Genomic DNA, 27,951 nt, shown 5'->3' with positions numbered 1-27,951 from the left:
AGATTGAGGGGGAGTGGCTTGCATTAGGACAAAGCTACTGGGCCCAGGTAAGATTCAAACTAGGGATGTCCTGGTCTGCAGCTTGGTCTTTTGGGCATGAAACCACAAAAGGGCATCAGAAGAGCCCTGCTGGATCAGGCCTACAGCCCATCTAGTCCAGCATCCTGTTTCTCCACAGTGGCCCACCAGGGGCCTCTGGGAAGCCCACAATCAGGAAAGAAAAGCAGTGCTTTTTACTCGCTGTGGCTCCTCTGCAGCTGGTGTCCAGTAACAAAAAGCTGCTTGACTGCAGTTAGCGCACAGTCATCAACCTGTCCCCTAGGAATTTGTCCAAGCCCCATTTAAAGCCACCCCAAAGTGGCAGTGGGTGGGTGGGGAGGGTGGCCACCATCCTGCAACCTAATGTTTGGTGGGCCGCACAACTGACAAGCTGACCAGCAAAACGTATTGATCCGTATAGAAAGCGATCAATACGTGCATGTTTTGATGGCACATGCGTGTTTACCCACGAGTAGGCAAACATGCCCCGTCCGCTTCAGAAGTGCAGGCCAAGGGGAATGCAACGCCACCGGGGTGGCCCTGATCCAGTCAAGGTGGCGTTCAACAAGTACTCCAGAAGGCAGTGCCCCCCCCACCTCTGCACCCCACCATTGTATACAGAGAATAAAACCAGAGGCTTGAGCAGCTGGTAAAGTTAAACTTTTGGGGGGGGGGTTCTCATAAACTAGGTGGGTCCCGAGAGAGTGTCATTTTAAAACGGTGGGTCCCTGGGCTCAAAAAAGTTCAGGAACCACAGGGTTAAAATCCTCCTCCTCAAGGGACGGTGATTCTGGAGTGCAGCTCAGCCCAGGACAGCCCAGCAGAGGGTGGTTTTGGCACTGGGCCCCCCTTCCTCCTCCCCCTCCCTCCGCCCCACACTTTGGCATTTCCTCTGAGCTCATAGAAAAACTGACGCGGAGCCTCCTTCTCCCCGCTGCTCGGAAGAGGAACTTTGGAGTAAGTCACGGTTGGAGGGAAGAGCCCGGCACGGAGTGGGGGGGGGGAATCTGGGGGGGGCGGGCCAGGAAGCCAGCAGGGCGAGCCGTCCAGCAGCAGCCACTGGCTGGGCAAAGGACTTCCCGCCCGGGGAGCTTCGAGCTGCGCTTTGGAGAGGGCGAGCGCGCCCAGGGCGCCAGAGCCGCCTGGAGCCCAAGGACTTGGAGACCATCCCGCGCCCGGGAAGGGCCACCGCGGAGAAGGCCCTGCGGAGCGGCCGAGGAGCAGCAAGTCCAGCGGGGAGCTGCTGGGGTGTGCCTGGAGGAGGGGGCAGCAGCAGGGCCAGGCGGAGATCCTTCCGCCCAGAGGCTCAGGGATGGGCTGAAGAGGTCCCCTCTGTGCCATCATCGAGACTCCTTCGCCCAGCAGTGCCCCCTGGTGGCGGCAGCGCGATGCCCTCTGCACGCGCTCAGAGGCACTCTTGTCCTTTCCCCTTGACTCTATGAAGGGCGCCGAAGCGGCATGACTGCCCCCTACAGGCTCAACGTGCGAGTCTTCTGGCCGCTGGTGACTTGTGGCTGCTTTGCGCTGCTCTTCCTCCTGCAGGGCCAGGGGGCAGACTTGGCGGCGGGGCCCTGGGACCGCAGCTGGGCCGCCCCGCTCCTGAAGGGCTCGCTGCTGCTCCTGCTGCTAGCCTACCTGGCCCTGCGCTACCGCGGCTGGCGGTCCTCGAGCCAGCGGCGTGGCTGCGCCCAGGACATCGGCCACCACCCTCAGGCAGGAGGTGGGCAGCCCCGAGGGCAGTGGCGCCGTCGTCGCAGCTGGCTGGAGCACTTCTACGAGCAGCAGCTGCGCCTCTCGCCCCACGTGCTGGGCCACAGCAAGGCACATGTCAGCCAGGTGGTGGGCGAGGTGGCGCGTGCCGGCAAGGCGCCGGGCCGGCTGGCGCTGCGCGGGGACTTTGTGCAAGTGGGCAGCGCCTTCGAGCAGCACAAGGTGCGCAGCCCTGACGAATTCGATGTGCTGGTGCCACTGGGCCTGCCACCCCGCTTGGAGCTGCGCGTGGAGCCCTGCCGGCCGGGAGAAGTGGGTCTGCGTGGTGCCTACATCTGCACCCTGCGGGTGCCACCAAAAGTGCCTGATGGAGAGCCCGGAGGAGGCAGCAACAGCCCTGCGGTGGGACCACTGAGCGAGGCCCTGTGTGTGGAGCTGCCAGGCCGTGGGCGCCACCTGTCGTCGGCGCTGGTGCTACGCTGGTTCCAGGGCCACGTGCAGCGCTGCCTGGGCCCCGTGCGCTCCCGCCTGCAGGAACGCTGCCGGGTCAGCTTGGCCGTGGGGCCTGGCCGCCCGCTGACCTTGCACATCGTGCCCTGCTCGGACTACGTCTGCTGCCACCTCTCCATGGCCGTGCGCCTCATCCCGGCCATCCCCCTGGGGGAGGCGCTCTACCTCACCCCGCTACCCTCCTCCGGCCAGCTGCCAGCCAGACTGGGGGCCTTCTGGACCCTCAACGTCTCCCGGCAGGAACAGCGCCTGCTGGGCTGGCTCAAGGACCAGGCCCCGGGCGACTCGTGCCACCTCAAGTGCCTGCAGATCCTCAAGGGGCTGCGGGACCTGGGTGGCCGCACTTTGGACCCGCCCCTGGAGGCGCAGTGGAGCAAGATCCTCTCTTCCACCGTCCTCAAGACAGCACTCCTCTGGCTTCTTCTGCGGGGGCCCCTGCACGTCTGGGAAGACCAGTTCCTGGTGAAGAGGCTGGAGGATGCCGTCATGTTCCTGGTGGAGGGCCTGCAGAGGCGGACATTGCTCCATGTCTTCTTTGGCAATCCTAGCCTCCCCGAAGCACTGAGCTTGCCCAAGGTCCTGAAAGAGGCTGCCCCTGTGAACCTGCTGGCTGACTTTGAGGGCCCCACCTTGGACCGGATGGCCTTGCAGCTGCTGAACACCTGGAAGCAGGCCCCCAAGATCATCCGGATGTACAGTGGCCACAGGTACCGGAGGAAGAATCTGGTCTGAGGTTGCAGACAAGACCCCTCCATTCAGCTGAGCTCCCTGGCCATGTCCTGATGAATCTGCAGCCTACTGAATATACGAATACACAGTACTATATGTGTCTGAAGCTCCAGTATGTACCCATTCCTTTATACATTGCTCACACGGACATGATGGGTCTACAGCAATGATTTTCAGCCACTGTTCCGTGGCACATTGGTGTGCCGTGAATAATCCACAGGTGTGCTGTGGGAGTTTGGGGGGGAAGTCATATTTTAGTAGGGCCGTTGGGGGGGGGGGTGAGCCTCCAGCCGGCAATGTATTGTGCCTTGTCAATGGTTAAAAAACGGAAGGTGTGCCTTGACAATTTTAGCACCTTGTCAGTGTGCCGTGAGATGGGAAAGGGTTGAAAATCGCTGGTCTGCACTGTCATCTCGTAGATGCTTAGCTGCCTCCAAAATGAACACAGATCTACCTTAAATATCTTAACTGACGCAAGGCCTAGCTATTTGAGAGCATTTCTAAGGTAAAAGCAACGATGACCCTAATCAAATAGTTGTCTTAACAATGGAAAATCCTTTCCTTGGCACCCTGATCCTAAATGCAGGCAGGCTACCATCTTATGCACGCTTGCAAAGGAGTAAGTCCCATTGAAAGCAGTGGAACAGACTTTGGAGTGTGTAGGGTCACATGGTAAATCTGATGCCAATGAGGTTTCTGCATCAGTGGAAAATGCCGCCCCAGAAATTACCTGCTGACCTTTCTCAGCCTATGAGGAGTGGGTGTAATTCAGGGCAGTGGCATCACTAGAGGGGCACAGGCCACACCAGGTAATGCACACAAGGGGGGGCGACACCACTACTGGCCAAAATTTTTTTTTTAAATCTTGGTATTTTTGAATCATACCATCATGTTATATATCATTTGATGCGTATTTTCACGATGAATGCAATGGAACAAACTGTGTTGAAACTTCTCTATTCTATCAAAAGTTATAGCCAAAAAAAAAGCAGGCGCAGGGCAATGGTGCATCACCACACCCACCGAGGAGGCCCATCCTAGGGGTGACGTGCTGGCCTCCCGCACCAGGGGATGCAAACCCTAGTGATGCCACTGACTCAGGGCGATTCCCACAGGTTTGGATATTTGTAGAAAGCGTCAGCCCATGCCTTGGTTCAACAGGGAGGTTGTGTAGGGGAGATGTGGGTGCCTCCTTGCGCAGCTCCTCTCTGAATGTTCCTGAAAGTGGCAACGCACAAAGTTGATAAGCATAGATGAGGGTGTGTTTTGCTGCCCTTCCAGCGATTGCAAGTGGGTGCCTGATGATCGAAAGCGTGTTCTGCACCCGGGTGACATACAGCTCATGTGACCACCCACCCATTTTCCAGCCAAACTGGAGTTATGCGTGTGCCACATGATTTGGCTTTGGCCTGAGAAAAGTATCCTGGGAGTATCCTGATACGAAACATGACGGAGATCAAGAATTTAACGGCAAGAAAAAAATGTGCTGTTGTTCTGTGTTATGATGGGGTGAGAATGAGAAACTCCCCCCCTTCCAAAGCACAACAAATCTAGTTGCTTTCAAAGGGAAGGTCACCTTGGGGACTTCAAAGTGAGACCAAAAATAGCACTTTATTTTCCCAAAGACTTCTTTGCAGCTCCACCGGCTGCACTAATTTCTTGTTCCTCCAAAGCGTTTGAGTATTAATTAAGCACAAAAAAAATCACATACCCTGCACACAAAGTAGATGCTCAGATTTTTTAATAAGCTGCCTCTTTTAAAGGAGGTACTCATTCCTATCCAAATGGTCCTTACTCAGGAGGCATAGCCAAACCAAAAAAAAACCTGCATTTTGCCTTAAAGGCTGCCTTATCCAAATCAGCTTTCTAATGTGTCCTTTAAAGTAGTGAAGGTTCCAGATTATTATTAGTATTATTTTTGCTTCTAATTGCAAATGTCTTGTACTGATTACCTAGTCCTAGTCACTTGTCCGTACTTGAAGCGTTCTCAGATCTTGGGTCATCTGAAAGTCATTGGAAACCGGTGCGATCACTAAGGGGAGGTGCGGGGGATGCGGGCCGCACCGGGAGATGTGCACGGAGGGGGTGACACCACTTCTAGCCCAAAAATTTTAAGTCTTGGTATTGTCAAATAGTTCCATCATGTTACACATTATTTGATGCATAATTTCATGCAGAATCGCCATGTTGGCATCCTTCAGTCTCAGAAGACTATGGTATCGCGCTCTGAATGGTGGTTCTGGAACAGATTGTCCTCTCCAGTGCGCGAAGCCTGGGTAAGGTAGATATGGAGGATAGGCTGTTACCCATGCAGCAAATCCTCCCTCTCCACGTCGCTGGAATGGTCCAATGGAAAGGCAGAAGCCAATACGGTTGGTTCCAGCGACGTCGCAGGAGTTGCCAGAACGTGACTGTGTTCAGCCATGAACCGCCTCAGGGACTCCGGCTCTGGATTTTGCCTCGAGGTTGACTCCTGAAGCCTTTTCCATAACTGGATGGAGCCACAAGGCAGTGGAGGTTTGGGATCAGAGTTTTCCTTCTCTCAGATGAGCTGCCTTCCCAAGCTAAGGTGTCCCATCTACCCAGTGGTTGTTTAGTTGCCTCTTACAACAAGTACAGCCAAACTGAGGGCCTATTCTTATACCCAGCCCCCAGGGGGAATGCAGAATGCAATGAAATAAACCATGTTGAAATTATTCTATCCAAAGTTATAGCCAAAAAACAATGGGGTGGCCGATGGTGCATCACCATGCCCGCTGCCCAAGGCGTTGTCCTGCCCACTGCACAGGAAGAGGTCCATTATGGGGGTAACACGCTAGCCTCCTGCATTGGGTGATGCAAACCCTGGAAGGGTTTCATAATACCAGTTCCGTTCCAGCTCAGTTTCATCAGTATTTTTTTTTAACTCTCTAATTTAGATGAGTTCCAGTTCAAACCAGAGCTTTAAAAAAAAAAAAAAAAAGCTCAGGAGCTGGTCCAGAAACTTGGATGGGGACCGGTTTAGATGCATGTCATGCAGAATCAGCAGGGTCAGGCCTGGTTAGTACTTGGATGGGAGACCACCTGGGAATACCGGGTGCTGTAGGCTTATATCATAGTCTTTCCATGCCTGATCTCGTCTGATCTCGGAAGCTAAGCAGGGTCAGGCCTGGTTAGTACTTGGATGGGAGACCACCTGGGAATACCGGGTGCTGTAGGCTTATATCATAGTCTTTCCATGCCTGATCTCGTCTGATCTCGGAAGCTAAGCAGGGTCAGGCCTGGTTAGTACTTGGATGGGAGACCACCTGGGAATACCGGGTGCTGTAGGCTTATATCATAGTCTTTCCATGCCTGATCTCGTCTGATCTCAGAAGCTAAGCAAGGTCAGGCCTGGTCAGTACTTGGATGGGAGACTGCCTGGGAATACCGGGTGCTGTAGGCTTATACCATAGTCTTTCAAGACTGAAGGTTGCCAACCATGCAGAATCATATCATAGCCTTGTTAGACATGTAAAACTGAACAGAATAACTATTTAACTTGAGGAAAAGTATTTATTTTTAAGACTTTTTTTTTTTTTAAAAAAAAGGTATTTTGCAAGCAAAATATAGACCAAAGGATTTAAAAAAAAAAAAGGAAGAGAGAAAACGCCTCTCTGGTTCGTTGGCTTCATCAGAGCATAGATGTACAAGTGTGGGAGTAGCCCATTGGATCTCAAGTTCTCCAACCTTGGATGTATTGGCTTGTACCCCAAGAAGGTTAGTCATGGCTAACTTGAATCCTGTGCATTCCAAAGGGATGGGCATCCCAGTCCAACCCATGCAGGGCCACTGGTTACAGCAGTGCCAAAATGGTGACTTTTGTCCCCTTCCCCCAAGTAAAGGTACATTCCCACAATGGAACTACTTGAGTCTGTGCTGGCTCTTTTGCCTTGGAGGGTGCCATAAACGTGCTTTATAGCACGTTTATGACACCCAGCACCATTGACAACACCCAGCGACGACGAAGCTGGAGCTCAAGCGCTGGTGCTCCGTTCAGACAGGTGTGCTGCAATGTTCCTCTTTCCCAGGTGGCACTGCTTGCATGCACCTGGCCGCACGGTCAACAACCAGGCCTAGTAAGGCTAGTTCTGTTGTAATAAGCAAGTAGATCAAATGTAATCCCTGTTGACGGCCCACCTAAGGCTGGATTTTGTTTTCTCCAACTGGGGCTTCTGAGATCAGGTATGTTGAACTTCTTAGCTGGGAGTGCAATGAATATATAATAATAATAATAATTAATAAATAATACAGGTATTTCTATACCGCCTTTCTTGGTCCTCAGATTTCTCCTTAGACTTTATTCAAGGCGGTTTACATAGGCAGGCAATTTTTAAATCCCTGTAGGGATTTTTACAATTTGAAAGAAGGTTTCTATGTTTCAAGAAACCACAACATTCAGATGTTTCTTTCTTGATCTGGTCGCACATTCTGGCCTCCATCCTCCCATGCTCAGAGCAGATGGAACAGCTCGGCTCAGCTTGTCAGCTGCTTATATACTGTATATATATACTGTCCTGTGTCAGGAATTTTTATGCCTGAGATGGCACCATGAGGATTGGGATCCCTTTTCCTAAATTAAACCCTGGTACCATGGGCGGCTTGGCAAACGACCTGCCTGTTTACAGATTAATGATATTATGATGTTAGTATCTTTGTATCCAGCAATTGATGATGCTGATAATGATGATGATGATGATGATAATAATAAGATCTCTTAGGAGTCCATGTGTTGCATGAACCTTTTGCTTGGATGTAAAACAACGGCAGTAATGGTGTAATTGTGGTTGCAAGTTGAATCAAGATACATGTGGTTGGTAGAGGTAGGAGGTTCTGTTGGGCTTGAGGAAGAGGAGACAAGGAGGTTGGACATTGTCGGGGGAGAGCAGCAAGGAAAACCCAGATGTAGGTTGTAGGTTGTAAGTTGGAGGACAGTGTAGGATGGAGGAGGTTGGGTGCGGCTGGCGAAAATAATGTATTTCTGAGGGCCTAACTAGATTTGGCCCGTTGGATTAGGCTGGAGTCTAGCCCAGTGTTTCTCAAGGTTTGGCCTCCACCGGACCACTTCACATGGTCCACCTATTCTAAGTACCTCCGGCTATGACATCATCGCCTGTTATTTCTGGCTTGGGAAGGCCGTATGCGATGCAGCAAACACCAGTAAGAGTCTCAGGGTGGACGGGAGGGCTTTTTCAAGTGGAGAAAAGCCTGCTTTGGAGCTCTGCCTGCTGAGCCGAGTCTCCTGTCAGTTTGCTGTGCACTGTTCCTGGACTCACTGCTGGGCGGTGGGGGTTCAGGGGTCCTGCGAGCACCACCAACTCATGTACCACTAGTGGTACCTGTACCACCGGTTGAGAAACACTGGTCCAGTCCAATTGCATTGAACATGAAGTGTCCGGCGGAGGTCTGATTTTAAAGCAAAAAGAGGACCTTGGTTGAAAGGAGCTGAATCTCTCTTGCACCCACCACATACCTCCTCACAGCCTCTCTTTTCACCCCCCCATGTGCTTTTCTTCCAGAGACATTTCTGTTTCTGGAACACGGCTGAGAATTAAAATGTCTCAAGGGGGACACAGACTGTGGAAGACAGAAGTTGTGGGCGAGGGAGGGCTCAGTCCATGCACACAACCCATGACCCCATTGGCTTTACAGATCAGACTTCCTGTTTTGTATATAATTGAGGCATCCCTGGCTTGGAAAGTAGAGTAGGGCTGTTGCCACCACATCTAGCTTGGCTCTTGGTTGTGGATGAGGACATCATTTGGTCCCAGATCTTGTCCTGGTCACATGGAAAGTTTCCCTGACAACCAGGTTTCTTGAGCACCTTGATCCGAAGCGCACTTAAATGTCACACTGTCGCCCAAGGGGAGCACCTGTTACAAAAGCAAGCTATTGTAGCAGTGAATGTAGAATCCATGTGCCCTTTTGAAAGGGCTTGAGCTTGTGGTTATTGTTGAGCCTGTGTTTAGTATATTCTAGCAGTGAGGACCCCTTTTTGAAGTCAGTGGTCCTAGAAACATTGCCAACATTAATTGTTTGTGTTTTTATTTCTGTTATATAGAAGATGCCTCTGCTGTTGGTAGAACTTCCCTCAAGCATGTAGTATGAGAACTGTTGTGTCTAAACTTTTCAAAGGGATCCATTTACTTCTATGGGAGATACAGAGGGGGTGTCAGTTGGGGAGACATTTGGGGCTGAGGACAGCTTGCCTCGGTGCCGATTTTCCCAATCAGAACAGAGTGGGGTGAGCTTTATCCTCCTAGGTAAAGTCCGTGGTCTTTCTTCCCTGTAATCTAATTCATGGTTCCCTTTGACTTCTATGGGGAAAAAAAAATTATGGGTTGCAAATAGAGACAGGGCCAAGGTGCAGAATGCTAGGTGTCGTCAGCTACTGCACCCACGCTGTTGCTAACTCCCCTTTGTAACGAGCTTCCATAGAAGTGAATGGCTCTCATTTCAGCTAGAGCCATAAAAACAGAGGTGTGCATGCTGCCCTTTAGAGGACAGGTGAAGGTGCCACACCAGGTGTGCAGTGTGACTGAAGCATGGAGCTTGCTCGTAAACTAGGCTATGACAGAATGCCCTGGCCAGTAGGAGACAAACCCAATGGGAACCCTTAAAGTTTTAATTGGCCAGAGAGATACTTCTGATGTTGCTTGTTCAAAACCCTGGTTTTAACAAGATGTGCTTGAGCACATTGGTGGATCGTGCATGGTTGAGGTTTCATGCTGCGGCCTTCTGTGCCTTCCTTTCCAATCGTTCAGACTGAACGTGGTCGGAGTGAGTCATCCGTCCGTCTCCGCAGAAATTAGCCATTAGGAAATAATTATGAGTAGCTTTAGAGAGCCGCTGGAAGGAGGTCTCGTCTCCTAATGCGTTGCCGTCTAATGAGAGAATCTCCCTTTATGCCGGAGACCCACAAAGAGAAACACATCTCGTTCTAGACACTGCTGTGCGCTCTCTCCGTTTTTGCTTCCTGCACAACTTCTTTTGAAAGCACAAACCTCTCTAAACCGAGCTGATTCTCAGCCCTTAAAAGACAGAAAAGCATTTAAGAGAGGCTTGTAAATGACTCTCTTGCCTGATCGCCTAGGGTGAGTGAAAAGTGCTTACAGGCGATGAGGCTGGAAAACTATTCCCCCCCCCCGGTTATGCCATAAATGACTTTCCAGAAATTAAAAAAAACACAGGCACTAGAAACTTTTATGACCTTATTTGCAGGACTGCCTTAACTGCAAAAACAGAAGTACATCTGTGGGTATACTGTAGCTGCTTTTCCTGTGGTCAGTTACAGTGTTCGTAGTCATGGCGTTGCTCTATTTAGGCACGGGGGGGGGATATCTGCATCTTTAGGAGTGGTGTGGAAGAGAGAATGTCCTGCCAGGTGTGATCAAGGGCCGTTCTCTCCACCTCCTCAAATAGGTTCATTCGTTCACGGCTCCCAAAGCTGCAGCAGACTGGACCTGATGGACAAGGAACTGGACCTTGTTCATGTAGCACAAAGGAGAACTCGATACAGTTGTGTGTGTGTGTGTGTTTGTGTGTGCGTGTGTTTATTCCTTTTTCAGTTTTGAATCTCTTTGCAAAGCAGTGCCAACCTTTCCAAGGACCAGTCTTCCATTTGCAGTGGGCACTTGTGGTACATTTATTGTTCGATCAGACCAAATGCTTTAAAAAAAAATTTATTTTTATTTTTTTAAATTAAAGCATCCTTTCAGTACTTTCCAAGGAGTACTGAAATGGGAAGCCTGAGTGAGTGGCATTTCTTATCCCTGCTGCCCTTTTTGCCTCCCATGATGCATCTGTGATGCCAGCTCCCTCTTTTTTTTTCAAAATCCCTCCTCCAAATTCACCTTTTCCATGGAGGCTGTCTGGCTCATCCCTTAAGTCCCTGTAAAGGTAAATGTTCTCCCCCCCCCACCCCTGGTGTTAAGCCTACTCATGTCCAACTGTAGGGTTGGGGCCCATCTCCGTTTCTAAGGGCACAATCCTAACCAGATCTACTCAGAAGTAAGTCCTATTTTGTTCAGTGGGGCTTAGTCTCAGGAAAGTGTGGTTAGGATTGCAGCCTAAACCAAAGAGCCTAAACCAAAGCCTAAACCAGATCTACTCAGAAGTAAGTCCTATTTTGTTCAATGGGGCTTACTCTCAGGAAAGTGTGGTTAGGATTGCAGCCTAAACCAAAGAGCCTAAACCAAAGCCTAAACTATGGGCGTTTGCCCATAGACAGTTTAAATGCCTAAGCGCATGGAGCGCTGTTACAAGTCCCTGTACTGGACTGCAACTAAGCCTAAATAAATGTATAGGTTGTCCCCATATCCACAGATCCCAGATCCATGGATTCAAGTATCCGTGGATTGGGAGGCCCCGTGCGCCCATTCTGTTACCTTTGTTTTTGTGTAACGGCATTGTAAGCGTGGGGGTTCCCCGGGGTATTTGAACAGCACCTCCCCTTGTATCCCCAGTTTCCAAATCCGCACAGGGGTGTGTGTCCGTGGAATGTATCCCCCATGGATATGAGGCCACGCTTCTACATGGTGAGCCAGGCAGGGCAGGGCCTCGTGACCCATGATCCATCCATCGCGTGCCTTACTGTGGCATTCCTCATGCCGTACTCATGCCACCACCTGAGAAACGGGGTCTGTGCAGGGGACTGAATGCCGAGGTGGCGTTTTGATCCGCGAATTAAAGCGGACCTGCTGTTGTTCGGTGACACTCCAAAAAGACCCCTTAGCAAATGAAAAGGAAAAGCAAGAGCCACTCACACTTCCTCTTTTCAGTGCTCGTTTGAAGACGTGGAAGCGCTTGATGTTGTTTAGTGTACGATGTTTTTAAAATGTGGAAGTGGGGGGAGGGGAAGGGAGTTGTGCCTCAGATGTTAATTGGGCTTTATGTCCTGATGGTTCTTGTTTAAAGGTGTTTCAATTTGCACTTGTTTTTGGTCAGAAACAGATCTGAGATTAAATGCGTCACTGATGATAAACAGCTGTTTCGGAGACGGCCTCTTTGATTGGTGCGCCGAGGAGTCCATGCCGAACATGTTTCCATGCTTGAAGTGGGACCCCACATGCCACTTCCCATACACCGCGCTCTCTCTCTCTGATCCCCCCCCATCTTCTTGCTGTGCCTGACAGCAGCTGCCGGAGGCAGAAAAGAATGTAGGATTTTGCCCCATAAGAGTTGTGCTAGAACGGTGCTGCCCATAGAGTTTAGCTGGCTAGAGGAGTAACAACAGCTCTGCTGTGCTTGCTAGCTGCGGCAAAGGGGAGGGAGTGGAGATGGCTCCCAATCTGAAGTCCCCCCAAATCCAACACCACTCGCTTCAGCTTGCTGCTGGTAGGGTCGGCCCTGCTGCCACCAGGAAAGTATTTGTGAGGATGAGAGCACTCCACATACACACACCCATTGGGAAAGCTCAATTATCACAGGGGCCAGATAAAGAGCTTCCGGGGGCTACATCCGGGCTGGGGGCCTTATGTTGGACACCCCAGTCTACTGCATCATGGACTGCTCTCAAAATGGATGCAAAATCAGGAGCGGCAGACTGTCACCCGCAAAAGCCGACACTGAAACGAACGTACTCCTCTTTCAGGGGGCGGCAAGGTTCTTGCTGTTTTTGGCTGCAAACGAGAAGCTCTCTTGCGTAGGGTTGAAAGAGATGTCGCACAAAAGCCTGTTCGTTTCAACGATCCTCGTGCCGCAGACGTGCGGGATGGATTGCTCCTTGTCGCTGCGTTCTCTGCCCTGTTGTCACGCTCCGACATGTGCTCAACTGTTGAACAACTGCCTCCCCCAGCTCTATGGAGCAGCTTTTCATCTTTCAAACAGGGCTCCTTTTCCAGCCCTTTGTGGAGGTGCCAGAGTTCAAACCCGGGAGCTGCTACTGAGCCACAACCCATGATTTTAAGAAAGGGCATCTCGTTAATGAGACGGCAGCCATCTTAACACTTAAATAATGTGTGTTTATTCTCCTCTATACCCAAATGCTCCTCGTTCATTAATTGCTCCTCTTTGGTCTATGTGTGATTCTAGACCAAATAATCTGCATTGTTTTTAATATTTTACCGCTGCATTGTGTGAACATCAAAGGCAGCCTCCCTTGCAACTGGCGGGATTGCAGCAGTTGAGGGAGAACCCAGGGAGAACCCAGAAGTGACGACATGATGTCACTGCCCCCTGGTGCCGGGGCAGCCATTATGGCCTTGCCTGGAGGAGACACTGTGGCCCCTTGCAGATGGAGGATGACTCTTACAGTAAGTTTGGAAACCGTTGGCCTACCTGAGTTAAAATTCCACTCTGGGAAGGAGAGGACAGACCCCAATATTAGCCAGGACGTTGCAGCAACTGTTACCCTGCACATGCCTGATCTTGTCTGATCTCGGAAGCTAAGCAGGGTCAGGCCTGGTTAGTACTTGGATGGGAGACCGCCTGGGAATACCAGGTGCTGTAGGCTTATACCATAGTCTTTCCATGCCTGATCTCGTCTGATCTCGGAAGCTAAGCAGGGTCAGGCCTGGTTAGTACTTGGATGGGAGACCGCCTGGGAATACCAGGTGCTGTAGGCTTATACCATAGTCTTTCCATGCCTGATCTCGTCTGATCTCGGAAGCTAAGCAGGGTCAGGCCTGGTTAGTACTTGGATGGGAGACCGCCTGGGAATACCAGGTGCTGTAGGCTTATACCATAGTCTTTCCATGCCTGATCTCGTCTGATCTCGGAAGCTAAGCAGGGTCAGGCCTGGTTAGTACTTGGATGGGAGACCACCTGGGAATACCGGGTGCTGTAGGCTTATACCATAGTCTTTCCATGCCTGATCTTGGAAGCCAAGCAGGGTCGGGCCTGGTTAGTACTTGGATGGGAGACCGCCTGGCAATATCGGGTGCTGAAGGCTTATACCATAGTCTTTCGAAACTGAAGGTTGCCGACCAACCGTGCCACAGAATGCCGCTAGAATTCCAGTTGGGTAGAAAAGCTGTTGGACCTTCATCCTCTCTGTCTCTTTCCCCCTTTCTAATTTGCCTATCTTTAAATGAGGCATTCTGTGTTTCTCAGTAGTGTCTTTAGGTTCTGCTGTCTTCATGTCTGTTGGCACGGGACCAAGAAAATTCCACTTCCTGAAAATAAACTAAGCATTAGATCAACCGCTATAGAGGAAATTAATCATCCTCCTGTTTCTCTTGCAAGCGCTGTCTAGTCACAGTCTAAATTAAGCGTCTTCTTTGGTTAAGATGATTTCTTTGCCATTCTGGGCATCATTATCTGTAGACTATACCGAGGAAAATGTGTTTTTTAAGACGCTGGCAGGCCAGTGGGGCCAGCGTGGGGTTAATAGGGCAAACAGGATACAGAAACTGCTTTGCCACGTCAAGGATTGTCCGTCCCAGAGCGTTCTTGGAAATCATGTTTGCAGCCAGGCTAACAGATGTGCAGTTCATGTCAAGAAGCCAGTCTCACGTATGAGTCACCCAAGGACACTTTTCCACGTTCGAAAATCTGCAAGGGGCGAAGAAGACAGCAATCATCAACCTGTGGTTTGAGAAATGAGCTTCCAGTATTGCCGATAGACTTCATGCTGGAAGCCCACTTCGCCGCCAAGAGTCAGGGTGGGTACCACAAAGTAGGCTGTGACTCAACCTCCAATGGGTTGCAGCAGAGCTGCTCCCACCGTTGCATTTTGAGACTCAGCCCTACGTCGTTGGAACAGGAAGCAGGCTTGGGGTCCTTCAGAAGGCTAATCCTTATCTGCTGGGCTTGTGAAGGTGCGTCCATTAAAAAGTCCATTTTTAAAAAGTGGGCCCCGGTGCTAAAAAGTTTGGGAACCACTGCTCTAGTGAGTCAGTTGAAACACAGACTCCGACTTTCCCCTGGTCAATGGCTGCAGATTGCTGGCCTTTATCACTTCTCAACGTGGTCTCCACTTGGGGAGGTTACCCTTGGGGGCGACAAGAGGTGCTGTCCACAATTAGTCCATGCTTATTGTGGCCTATAGGGTGCTTTCCTTGCACGAGTTCTCCATAGAGGAGATCCTTTGGGATCCGGCCATCATCCTTTCTCACGACATGACCAAGCCAACGCAGGCATCTCTGTTTCAGCAGTGCATACAAGCTAGGGATTCCAGCACGTTCCAGGACTGTGTTGTTTGGAACTTTGTCCTGCCAGGTGATGCCAAGAATGATGGCCGGATCCCAAAGGATCTCCTCTATGGAGACCTCGTGCAAGGAAAGCACCCTACAGGTACACCACAGCTGCAATACAAGGTCATCTGCAAGAGGGATCTGAAGGCCTTAGGAGTGGACCTCAACAAGTGGGAAACCCTGGCCTCTGAGCGGCCCGCTTGCAGGCAGGCTGTGCAGCATGGCCTTTCCCAGTTTGAAGAGACACTTGGCCAACAGTCTGAGGCTAAGAGGCAAAGAAGGAAGGCCCATAGCCAGGGAGACAGACCAGGGACAGACTGCACTTGCTCCCGGTGTGGAAGGGATTGTCACTCCCGAGTCGGCCTTTTCAGCCACACTAGACGCTGTTCCAGAACCACCATTCAGAGCGCGATACCATAGACTTTTGAGACTGAAGGTTGCCAGCATTGTGGCCTATGTTTTAAGTGATCCAGCAAACGCTGCATTTTCTCTGCGCACAATTCAGTGCTTCAATGTATCCCCACCATTGCGATGGCCACAGAGAGAAGGAATCAGACACAGAAAAGACTCATTGCGGTTTGCAACAGACACGCAGGCGATGAGCCCCTGTGGCTCCTTTTACTGCAAGAAGAGAAGAAAATGGGCTTTATGGGCAGTGCCAATTAGGGTGTCGCAGGAGGTCTGAGAACAAACCCGATTCATCTCATAAGATGTGGAGATCAACCTGAGCTGTGGCTTTTTTTAGAAGGCAGCATAAAAGAACGGGGGGGGGGGGTAGCTTAACATGGCTCGTTCGCAACACAAGGGACAGAGAACAAAATCACAGGTTGATCATGTGAAAGTAGAAGGAGATAATATCCCCCTTGCCCAGTGGCACACTTACTGCCTCCGCCAGTTTTGCTCCTACTCCATAGATTCAGAAAGACAGAGGGATATGGAGCAGAAGAGAAAGTGTGCAGGAGAGGAGAGTAGTGGGCTAGATCAGCTCTGACACTGTAGCCCTTTGTGCTACCTCTTCCACTCTGGTTCTCTTTTTCAAAATCAGAAGAAGTAACAGAGATGAGCAATGCCCCCCCCCCAGCAATCTGCCAACTTCATCCCGTTCCCCCCCCCCCCAAAAAGAATAAGAGTCTGATTTTAGCTTTGCTGGTAACCAATTCACATGACCGTTTTTAGGTCGACTGGCCATCTTCCAGAATTCTCCCCCAGTGTACTGAGGTCAACATTCATTGGCACTTTCCTTTCAAGAACGGGTATGCGAGTTGATGCTTAGGCTCAAAGGGACAGCTCATACAGTGGCATAGCTAACTAGGGGCGGACCACCCGGGTACCACTCCAGAGCATCATGTGGGGGGGGGGTACCACTCAAGGCCACCTAAGATGGGAAGCCCAGAAGCACACCATGCCAGTAGTGCAGGCTTTGCAATGTGGCCGCCCCCTCCCTCCTCCTGGAAGAGAAAGGGAGTGGGCCACATCAGTGACATCGGGATGTTATGATGTCATAGAACATCATGACGTCAACCCAGACTCCCAGGCGGTGTTGCCCCAGGTTCCAGAACTGCTGGCTATGCCCTTGGGTTCAGTCACAAGATCTTTTGCCCACCTGGAACCACTTGGCCTTTCCTGTGGATGGATCCATGTGGAGAACACACTGCTCAGTGCCACAAGCCCCCTCCCACCCTCCGGCTACAATCGCTTCCTTCTTGCTGCCACCTCTTGAGTTCACTTGGCATCCAAGCATGGTGCAGCCATCTGATGAAACTGCTTGGTGGGAGTTTTAGGATGGAGAAAAGGAAATTCTTCACGGAGGGCTTAATTAGCCTCTGGAAAACCTACATGTGGTGTAGCTAGGACCACACTGTATAACCGGACATGTTTATGGAGGGCACCTCTAACAGTGGCCACTAGTCAAGGTGGCCCTGTACCTCCTCCAGTTCAGGGATGGGAGGTCTGCAGCTGCAAGGGAGCAATGGCGTGAGAGAAGCACGCCTTGCTGTCTTGCTTGTGGGCATCCCAGAGGTGGGGCATTCTGGGATACAGGATGCTGGGCCAGCTGGGTCTTTGGCATCACCCAGCAGGGATCTCTGAGGACTTTTGCTTCATTTCAAGAGGCAAGGCGTGGTGGCTGTTTTCTGGAAACTTCCACATCGTCTCCTCTAGATGTCACTCTGCTGCTGCTAGCCAGCTCTGTTGCACCTGCTCCTTTCAAGTCCCGCTTCTGGTCTAGGAGGCCCTCCCAAGCCCTGGCGATCAACACAAACATAGATTAAGGGCGCAATCCTAACCCTTTATGTCAGTGCTTTCCAGCACTGACTTAAGGGCAATGGAGCTCTGAGGTAAGGGAACCCACATTGCCTTGCTTTGAGGAGGCCTCCGTGAGTGACACCCAACTGCAGGATGCAGCACATGCCCCATTGGCACCGCTGTGCCAGTGCTGGAAAGCACTGACATAAGGGGTTAGGATTGCACCCTAACTCTCATTGTTGGCTAATTATTACTTTCTGCTGCTCCTACTGGATGCAGCTGGTCCAAGCTGGGATGCTCTTTCCAGAGTAACACTATCAGCATTGGACTTGTTGGCCTGGCACATGTCATCAAGTCAATGGAAAGACTACCATGTGCATTTGGGGGGGGGGGGCACATATGAAAATGAACAATTTGGCCATGGCTATGCATGGAGGAAGTTATTGTTCAGCCTGACAAGCACTCACAGCTGCTTCCTTCGCGTGGCTGCCTCGTGAGTAAATTCCTTCCACGAGGACAGTTCAGAGAAGAACACACACTCCGGTGACAAGAGGTGGGGCATCCACAGATCAAGGTCATTGCATAGGTGGGAGTGAGGAGAAGAAGCCTCCCCAAGCAAGTGCCTTTTGCCAGTACCCCCATTCCTGAATCACTGTGGGATCTTGCAGTGAGGTAGCTAGGGCCCCTGGGCACCAGGGCCCATAAATTTTAAACATCCACTGTACCCCCTGCATACACCCTCCCCATTGGACTTCAGAAGGCCTCCTGGAGGTCTTAAAAAGGCACTTCTGATTTTCGCTGAAAACCGAAAGCCTTTCTAAGGCCTCCAAGTGGCCTTCTTAGGCTCAGTGGGACCACAAGCAACCACCCTGGGCCTCAGAAGGCCTCCGAAAAGCACTCCACTGACACCCCCTCAAGGCATGGTACATGAGGCAATTGACCCCCCCAGTCTCCCCCTTAGCTATGCCACTGGGATCCTGAAGAAAAGTTATGTTTTCACCTAACACAGATGTTTTTCTTTATTATCAGCACTTATTAATACAGTGTGATCAACACACACACTTCCTTACACAAGAGTGAAAAAGGCAGGTGCGGTAATACGGCTGTTAAAGAGTTAAACCCTTGTGAGGACGGTGCTCGAATCTGCCCTTAGACCAGGGGTGCTCACACTTTTTTGGCTTGAGAACTGCTTTGAAACCCAGCAAGGCCCGGAGATCTACCAGGGGGGAAGGAAGTGTCTGACAGACAACCCCTTTAATGTATGGAGCCCCTGCTGGAGTCTAGTCAGTTTCGTCAGTTTTGTTGCTGCATGCCTGAAGAGCAGCTAAAGTGTCAGTTTCAGTGTCAGTTTAGTGTCAGCTAAATATGTCAGTTTCGTCTAGTCACTAGACGAAACTGACATATTAACAGTTTGGAGAGACAGGGCTCCGCCATCTACTCATTTTGCCTCGCGATCTACCGGTAGATCGCGATCCACCTATTGAGCACCCCTGCCTTAGACCTTTCTTATTCCTTTTAGTTGCTAGTTTAGGTTACAATCCTATCCACACTTTCCTGGCGGTAAGCCCCATTGACTATAATGGGACTTACTTCTGAGTAAACATGCCTAGGATTGGGCTCTTGGTTGCGTTCTGGCCCACAGCATTGAAGTAGATCTGTTTGACTGCTGTCAACGGTGAGTGAAAGTCACTTCTTATAGAACACGGTGTTGTACAAAAACAGGTCCCTGGCCCAAGGAGCTTACAATCGAGAGAGTGACACAAGGGAGAAGACAGAGGGAGGGAAGGATTTGGAGGCAGGGTTAAATGGGAACGCATTGATCTTTGATGTTACGTTCTATTATATTTAAAGCATCAATAAGAGAGAAGGTTCCCATTAGCCGCCCTGGGTCCCGTAGCTGCCCTGGGTCCTGTTAGGGAGAAGGGTGGGATAAAAATAAAGTTTAATTATTATTATTAGCTCAGTTCCTTTTGTGTTTCAGATGGGCTTGTTCTTGTGAAATGTGCCCATCCCGGTTCTTTCCAGAGTCTCACAGGTGGGTCAAAGCTGCTCCCTCCTCTCGGAAGTGCATTTGGTCCTCTCTTTGCCCCGCCAGCGGTGCCCTCATTGTACACGAATGAGTTTGTCATTGTGCAGCAGGGAAGGTTGTTTTCAACCCATTACTGCTGCCCGTGGAACGGGCACTGTGCCAGCCTCCTGGATGCAGTGGAGATTGCCTGGTAATGTCACAGACTGAACTTCTTGGATTTCATGGCTTTGGGGCTCCACCGCTGACAGTTTCTTGCCCATGCGCCATGCTCGACACATCTGATGACATAAAATGAAGGTCCGGTCTATACATGCAAGGGAAGGAAATGGTTGCATTCTGCGCCAAAAGGATGGACTGTCTCGCTTCTGGCCGCAAGGAGATTTGAAGACTCACTTGGGCTGCACTCCTGTACACAACGGCCTGGGGAAAAGCGCCACTGAATGACTCCCGCGCCGACGTGCATAGGTTTGTGGATGGATTCGCATCCGGGATGGGTGAGGAAACTCCCTGCAAGGAGATAACCAGCACTGCAGGCAGGGGAGTTGGGAGAGAGTTTTGCTGTGCCTTGATTCTTTGTACTGCAAGAGAGGAGATTCTGGAGGAGGGACATGATTGAGACATACAAAATTATGCAGGGGATGGACAGAGTGGATAGGGAGATGCTCTTTACACTCTCACATAACACCAGAACCAGGGGACATCCACTAAAATTGAGTGTTGGGAGAGTTAGAACAGACAAAAGAAAATATTTCTGTACTCAGTGTGTGGTTGGTCTGTGGAACTCCTTGCCACAGGATGTGGTGACAGCATCTGGCCTGGACGCCTTTAAAAGGGGATTGGACAAGTTTCTGGAGGAAAAATCCATTACGGGGTACAAGCCATGATGTGTATGCGCAACCTCCTGATTTTAGAAATGGGCCATGTCAGAATGCCAGTGCAAGGGAGGGCACCAGAATGAGGTCTCTTGTTATCTGGTGGGCTCCCTGGGGCATTTGGTGGGCCACTGTGAGATACAGGAAGCTGGACTAGATGGGCCTATGGCCTGATCCAGTGGGGCTGTTCTTAAGTTCTTAAGTTCAGGTGGCTTGACAGGCCACCTGCTGGAGATGCTCTAGGTGGATTTCCTGCTCCAAGTGGGGCTTGGACTAGATGACCTTGCGGGGACCTTCCAATTCTATGATTCTGTATGCATGTGTCCTGATGCGCTGCATTTCCCCAGGCAGGGAGATGTTTCAGGGGCAATAGGAGTGCTGGAGTTCTGGCTTCTTTTGGAGGAGAGATCCTTGGAGATCACATCTGACAGTAGTGGCAGCCATGAGGGATAGCTGTCAGTCTACCACAGCCCAGTTAGCATTCCAAGCCAAGAACCATCGATGGTGCACAACCAGGAAAGCTAACCAGGTATAAGGCAAGTGAGAATCCGTGGCTGCCACTGTAACGCAGGTGGCAGCATGAAAGAGGACTTGCACCTGTTCCCAGCCACTGTGGGATGGGAGGATCTGCTATACACATAGGGGAGCATGCCATCGAAGAGTGCATTCCCCCAGCTCCCCCCCCCCCCCCAAAAAAAAACTGGAGTTGCAACTCGCATGAGAATTTGCTGCACATTTTCTGGCTCGGTTTGTAGAGAGAGAGAAAAAACTCCCTGTAAAAATTCCTCTCACTCTACACGTTGACCCTCCTACGTCTTGCTATTTAGCACCCTCTCCATCTGCCGACAGACAGATGGGTGCTCCTGCTTCCAGGAGAAGCTTCCTCCAGATACATCCACGGAGTTTCATACTAGGTTAAAAAAAAAAAAATACTGGGTTTAAAAAAAATTTCAGGGAAAGATCTACAGAGAGGAAAGCATCCAAGTTGCTCAAATTGTGTTGTAGCTGCGGCAGAAGTAAATGAGTGTGTGTGTGGGGGGGGGAGGGATTGGAATTCTCCCACTGCCAAGTACAAGAAGATGGGGTTAGTGAAATCATGGAATGAGTGGCAGGCTGAAAAAATGCCTGTCCCTTCCGAGAGAGAGAGAGAGAGAGAGAGAGAGAGGCAGGCAGGCAGGCAGGCAGGGGCATATCTAGGGTATGGCAGGTGTTGGCACCTGCCCTGGGCACCACTTGAAGGGGGGCATCACATCACTGAGCAGAAGTAACAGTTGGGGGGGTGACCAGATCATGAATCCGCTTCTCAGGTTTGTAAGTTACTAAAAGAACACACTTCTTAATGCAGCCAATGGAGAGTGGAGGGTTATCACACAATGGTTGGAAAGACCTTCCTTCAGGATGCACTAGCAGCTCAATTTCCGCTGGCAAAGAAGGGGTTGGACTAGATGGACCCATCCCACAACTATGGGGATCCTAGCGTTCACTGGTGTACATCTCACCACTCCACTGCTTAGGACTTAAGGCAGCTTTCCAGCTTCCTTGATCATCGGCGTGAGCAAAAGTTGGGTACAATTTCGAAGGTGGGTTTCCACGCATGGAGATTGCCTTAAAGAGTCTAGAGAACAAACCAGGTTGGGAATATTCCTGATCCCCGTGCTGCGGGGTTGTGGCAGGGCTGTGGCTTAGAGCACACGCTTGTCGTGCAGAAAAGTCACAGGTTCCGCCTCTAGCCACATCTCCAGGTAGGTTTAGGCAAAAGCGTGCCTGAAACCCTGCGGAGTGGCTGCCGGTCTGTGCTGACAGTACTGGCTGAGCCAGACCAATGGCCTGACTCTGTATGGTAGTGTCCTACGATTGAACAAGATCACCATCGGTGATTGGTGATACATGTTGGCATGGGCCGTGGCAAAGAGCAAGCCCTCCCTGGAAGACCCCCCGTGAGCCATCTGGGAGCAGAGTGGATAAAAGTCAGAGTCGTCCTACCCATGAGGCTGGCTGGCTCAGGTGGTGGGAGAGCGCCTGCCTCCGAAACCCCTGCTCCCCGAATTCAGGCAGGAAGACTACAAGTGGGAGGAGAAGAAAGCAGAGGGCTAGAGGGTCAAAGGTTCTAGTTCACCACTCTCTTCTGCTCCATTCCCTTCTTCCTTTACAAATTTAGGGAGAGGTGCACTGCCCATGGTGGCTTCCCTGTTGCATATTTTTGGTGACTTCCCTGTTAGAATCATAGAGTTGGAAGGGACCTACAAGCAGCGGCGTAGCTGGCAGGCGTGCCACCCTGGGGCACACCTTCCAGGGCCACCCCCTGACCTGGGCTGCCCCTGTGACTCCTCTGAACCTGACCAGAGCTGTGCTTTGGTCACATCTGGGGGGTGTTCTGGAGTCTCCAGAAGGCCTTAGAACGCCACTTCCGGTTTTCAGAAAAACCAGGGGGCAGGACCCCAGCGGTGGTGACATTGCTGCCCCCTAAAGAGTGCTGCCCGGGGTCCTGTGACCCCTTTGACCTCCTTCAGCTACGCTAGTGCCTGTGAGGTCATCTAGACCAAGCCCTTGCCTGTAGCAGAATTTTTTTCTTTGCAAATTCTGTTGGCCCTAATTTTGGAGTCTCTGCCTGCCTGCTCTGAAAGTCTCAAGGGATGAAAAACTAGACCCTTTTGAGCCCGTTAAAGGGGAACATGCAGTGACTGTATCAGCGTGGCGGCCTTGAGGTTCATTTGGATCGAAAGGCAGGGTATCCATCTAGAAAAGAAACAGACCACTTACTTCTGGACCAGCTTCTGTGCAGTTTATGTGAGATAATAAACCCGTTTGCCTTTCGCGTGTCACAAGATGCTCTGTGTATTTTTGCCGTTCGAGACCTCAGACAGCTACCACGCTGGGGGAAAAGGATCCAATTCCCATCGTCGGCCAGCAGCCAGCACAGGAAGAGAGTGGGTGGGTTAGACAAGTTTGCAGGACTGGCTTGGCTCTCGACTTCCCCTTCATTTCCAGAGAGATGGGGTTGGAGGAGAAACTGTCTACAGTACTGATCTGATCCGCGTCTCTGAGTGCGTTCCTGGAGGATTTTGGCAAAAGCCGTTGAAAACCAGGAAAGTCTTATGTTTTAGCTCATATTCTTAGGCCAAACTGGAGGGAAGGGAGGTGGGGAGATCTTCCAAGGATCCAGGTTGGGACCACTGTTCCCCAGCTGATGAGCCAGAGGTGAGTGGAAAGGCAGCCAAGTTTGTGGATGACACCCAATGATTCAGGATGGGAAAGAAGACCCCGCCGGGCGGCGAAGAGCTCCAGAAGGATCTCTCCAAACTGGGCAGATGGGCAGCAGCTTGGCCAATGAGGTTCAATGTAAGTGTCCAGTGATGTGCATTGGGGCAAATAATAATAATAATAATTCCATTTCAGATATATGCTGATGGGGATTTGAACTGGTGGTGACCAGGCAGGAAAGAGATCTTGAGATGGTGGGTATGAATAGCTCATGAAAGTGACTGTTGTGGAAAAGGCAAGGTCCTATGTTCAGGATGCTGGGCTGAAAAAGCACTGCTGGGAACACCATGCTTTGACAGTGCATGACCACATTTGAAGGGCTGGGAAGCGAAGACCTGGTTGCTCCAGCTCCCCACCCCCACCCCAAAATAGATAGCGCAGAGCAGGAAGAGTTATAGAAAACGGCAAGGGAAATTATCAGGAGGTCAGAGCACTCTCTGTATGGGGCTTTTGAGTTTGGAAACAGGACCATGAAGCTGAGAGATGAGAAGAGTGGAGATAACTATGCCTGGTGTGGAGAAAAGGGAATAGAGTTGTGTGCCTTTACTTCTCCTCCTCCTCCTGCCATCGGACTAGAATGCAAGGTCAGTCCAATATTGAGGAGCTGGAGATTCAGGAAAGACCAAAGGAAGGGCATTTTCGGGCCAGGGAGGACGAGTGTGTGGAACTCATGGATACAAGGTGGGATGGCGGGCACCTGAGTTTCGATGGCTTTAAAAAATAAGGGATGAGGCATATTCATGGAGGACAGGTCTATCACTGGTGATTAGTTGTGGTGGCTGGGTGGAACCTCCATGCTCAGGGCAGTCTACCTTGGAATGGACTACCGAGGACAACAGGCCAGGCAGTGCTGTGGCCTTCATGCCCAGCTTTGTGGGTTTTGCGGAGGCGTCTGGCTGCCAGTGTGGGAAAGAGGATGTTGGATTTGACGGACTTCTCTCCTGGGCTGCCGTGGTCGCTGCCAGGAATGGGTGCTTTGAAATGGCTAGCGGATGCTGGCAGCCTCGGCAAGTGTGACTTGCCAGGAGATCTGCTCCATATTAGGTTGCAGCCTAACTGGAGGGGAGCTCAGTGGGTCAAGGGGGGGGGGGAGCACTTTGCCAGCATCTGCTGGATGCAAAATCTCTCTCTCTCTTTCTGACATGCACTGGGCTGCTGGGCTGCAGGAAGGGCTTGGTTTTGCTCCGGGCAAGGGCTGGCAGGGAGGAGGAGCCACGATGCAAGGAAAATGCATCAAGCTTTTTAGTGGTGGCTCTACCCTCTGCCCCCCCATCCAAGAGAGATTGAGGTGGAGAAAGATCAGCCCCCCTTTTCTGCCAATGCTGTAGGAGCCAGTGGGGGGGGGGTGGTGGAAAACAGCTGCCACATGAAATATTAGTATCGCTTTTCCTTCTAATCTAGTACGTCCATTGGGGGAGAAATCAAACACAGTAATCCATGAACACAAGAAACCGTCTCGCATCTTTTTGCAGCTCTCGGGATTTAATAAATCACTCCCCACACTTCTCAGAGTTCCCATTTCATAGAATCAAAGGGTTGGCTGGGACCCAAAGGGTCATCTAGTCCAACCCCCTTCCTGGAGCAGGAAATCCTCTAGAGCAGGGGTGCTCACACTTTTTTGGCTCGAGAGCTACTTTGAAACCCAGCAAGGCCCGGAGATCTACCAGAGTTTTTTTTACAATGTTCGCACCATCATAACATATAACATTTATGTGTACAATGTATGTTGGTGTACCTTGAGCCCCAGTGAGTATAACAGGACTTACTCCTGAGTAGACGTGCCTAGGATTAGGCTGTGAGGCTGCAATCCTAGCCACACTTACCTGGGAGTAAGCCCCATTGAGTACAATGGGCCTTACTCCCTGTGTTTCCTCCCAGAGGCACCTGAAGGGGGAGGTCGGCACTCCGCGATCTACTCATTTTGCCTTGCGATCTACCGGTAGATCACGATCCACCTATTGAGCACCACTGCTCTAGAGCTTCTCCAGCAGGTGCCTGGCCAGCCTCTGCCTAAAGATCTCCAGTGAGGGAGAAGCCACCACCTCGGCGACCTGTTCCACTGCCGAACCACCCTGACGGTCAAGAATTTATTCCTGATGTCTAGCCGGAATCTCCTCTCTTGTGTCTTGTACTCATTGCTTCTAGTTCTACTCTCAGTGGGAGTTGAGAACCTATATGTTCCTTCTTCCCTAGGATGCTTCCCTCAGCGTGTGGTTGGTCTGTGGAACTCCTTGCCACAGGATGTGGTGACGGCGCCTGGTCTGGACGCCTTTAAAAGGGGATTGGACAAGTTTCTGGAGGAAAAATCCATTACGGGGTACAAGCCATGATGTGCATGTGCAACCTCCTGATTTTAGAAATGGGCTATGTCAGAATGCCAGATGCAAGGCAAGGCACCAGGATGCAGGTCTCTTGTTATCTGGTGTGCTCCCTGGGGCTTTTGGTGGGCCGCTGTGAGATATAGGAAGCTGGACTAGATGGGCCTATGGCCTGATCCAGTGGGGCTGTTCTTAAGTTCTCATGACAGCCCTTTGCCTTCTCTTCTCCAGGCTAAACATACCAAGTTCCCTCAACCTTTCCTTGTAGGGCTTGTTCTCCAGGCTGTTTTTTTTTTCCCTCCAGTGCATGCAAGGGCTTTATTTTGACGCCTTGAGACCAGAGCCCATCTGGTCTCCAAGAGGAGAAGGCAGAGTTGGTGCAGTCCAGCGGCTAAAGTCAACACCCTAAGCATATCTGCCCAGCAAACAGTGAGCTCGATGGAACTCATGCCTGAGCAGCCATGCGGAGGCTTGTGCTGTCAGAGATGGTGCCACAAATCAAAACTTTGCAGGTGTGCATCTTGCCTCTGCCACAGACTCTCTCGGTGGACTCCCCTTGCAATCTCAGCCTCCCTCGATCTGTGATATGGGGATAACGATACTCACTTACTTTGCAGGGTTGTTGGAAGGACAACCTCAAGACAATTCATGCGACGCCCTTTGCCCGCTTGGAAAGCCTTACACAAATGGTAAGCATTGAGATTTAAAAGTCTTACGACGGGGGCGTTTGAAGGGGTTTCTAGGGTGCCAGTTTGATCTAAGGTTGATTCTGACACTTGTGTTTGTTCCGGGTGGGGAGAGATAGATGGGATAAGGAGTTGAGGTGGAAGGGGATGTCGTTCTCCAACTGAGAGACGCAGTGAGAAGGCCCTACTCTTCTTCTTGAAAGCTTAGCTTTCCATGGGCAGGGAATTCCTGTGTGGAGGGGTGCTCACTGCCTCCCAAGTGCTGCCTGATGCCACAGCCTCAGCTGGCCTCAGGGATGGCGCCGGCCCTGTGTGTTGGTTGTAATTCCAATGAGGGGGTCCAAGTTAGAGATCACCAGGTGGAGGTGGGCAGAGGTGGGCGCTGCCTCCCAAGTGTTGCCTGATGCCACAGCCTCAGCTGGCCTCAGGGATGGGGCCGGCCGTGCATGCCCTCCTCTGTTGGTTGGGGTTCCATTGGTGGGGGGGTCCAAGTTAGAGCTCACCAGGTGGAGGTGGGCAGAGGTGGGCACTGCCTCCCAAGTGCTGCCTGATGCCACCGCCTCAGCTGGCCTCAGGGATGGGGCTGGCTCTGCATGCCCTCCTCTGTTGGTTGGGGTTCCAGTGGTGGGGGGGTCCAAGTTAGACCTCACCAGGTGGAGGTGGGCAGAGGTGGGCACTGCCTCCCAAGTGCTGCCTAATGCCACCGCCTCAGCTGGCCTCAGGGATGGGGCTGGCTCTGCATGCCCTCCTCTGTTGGTTGGGGTTCCAGTGGTGGTGGGGGGTCCAAGTCAGAGATCACCAGGTGGAGGTGGGCAGAGGTGGGCACTGCCTCCCAAGTGCTGCCTGATGCCACCGCCTCAGCTGGCCTCAGGGATGGGGCTGGCTCTGCATGCCCTCCTCTGTTGGTTGGGGTTCCAGTGGTGGTGGGGGGTCCAAGTCAGAGATCACCAGGTGGAGGTGGACAGAGGTGGGCACTGCCTCCCAAGTGTTGCCTGATGCCACAGCCTCAGCTGGCCTCAGGGATGGGGCCGGCCGTGCATGCCCTCCTCTGTTGGTTGGGGTTCCATTGGTGGGGGGGTCCAAGTTAGAGCTCACCAGGTGGAGGTGGGCAGAGGTGGGCACTGCCTCCCAAGTGCTGCCTGATGCCACCGCCTCAGCTGGCCTCAGGGATGGGGCTGGCTCTGCATGCCCTCCTCTGTTGGTTGGGGTTCCAGTGGTGGGGGGGTCCAAGTTAGACCTCACCAGGTGGAGGTGGGCAGAGGTGGGCACTGCCTCCCAAGTGCTGCCTAATGCCACCGCCTCAGCTGGCCTCAGGGATGGGGCTGGCTCTGCATGCCCTCCTCTGTTGGTTGGGGTTCCAGTGGTGGTGGGGGGTCCAAGTCAGAGATCACCAGGTGGAGG

At 51.6% G+C, this 27,951-nt stretch overlaps 1 protein-coding gene and 2 pseudogenes across 2 annotated transcripts; all 3 read left to right on the top strand.

Moving 5' to 3' along the window:
* The first annotated feature begins 1,062 nt into the window (after positions 1 to 1,062).
* ITPRIPL2 (ITPRIP like 2) lies at positions 1,063 to 26,543 on the top strand. Of its 2 annotated transcripts, none has more exons than XM_066609434.1 (2): positions 1,063 to 3,100; positions 26,482 to 26,543. In XM_066609434.1, exon 1 carries the CDS (start codon positions 1,498 to 1,500, stop codon positions 2,989 to 2,991), a length of 1,494 nt encoding a protein of 497 aa, XP_066465531.1. In that variant the 5' UTR covers positions 1,063 to 1,497; the 3' UTR covers positions 2,992 to 3,100; positions 26,482 to 26,543. The 2 variants fall into 2 exon arrangements, with proteins under 2 accessions (XP_066465531.1, XP_066465532.1); XM_066609435.1 differs by lacking the exon at positions 26,482 to 26,543 and adding an exon at positions 23,682 to 23,699.
* Positions 13,340 to 13,459, top strand: LOC136633804 (5S ribosomal RNA; annotated as a pseudogene).
* Positions 13,569 to 13,683, top strand: LOC136634148 (5S ribosomal RNA; annotated as a pseudogene).
* Positions 26,544 to 27,951: the final 1,408 nt, after the last annotated feature.

Source organism: Tiliqua scincoides, chromosome 13 (assembly GCF_035046505.1).
Source record: "Tiliqua scincoides isolate rTilSci1 chromosome 13, rTilSci1.hap2, whole genome shotgun sequence".
NCBI classification, from domain to species: domain Eukaryota; kingdom Metazoa; phylum Chordata; class Lepidosauria; order Squamata; family Scincidae; genus Tiliqua; species Tiliqua scincoides.
Note: the sequence above shows the minus strand (reverse complement) of the source record. Positions and strands in the feature narration are given on the sequence as shown.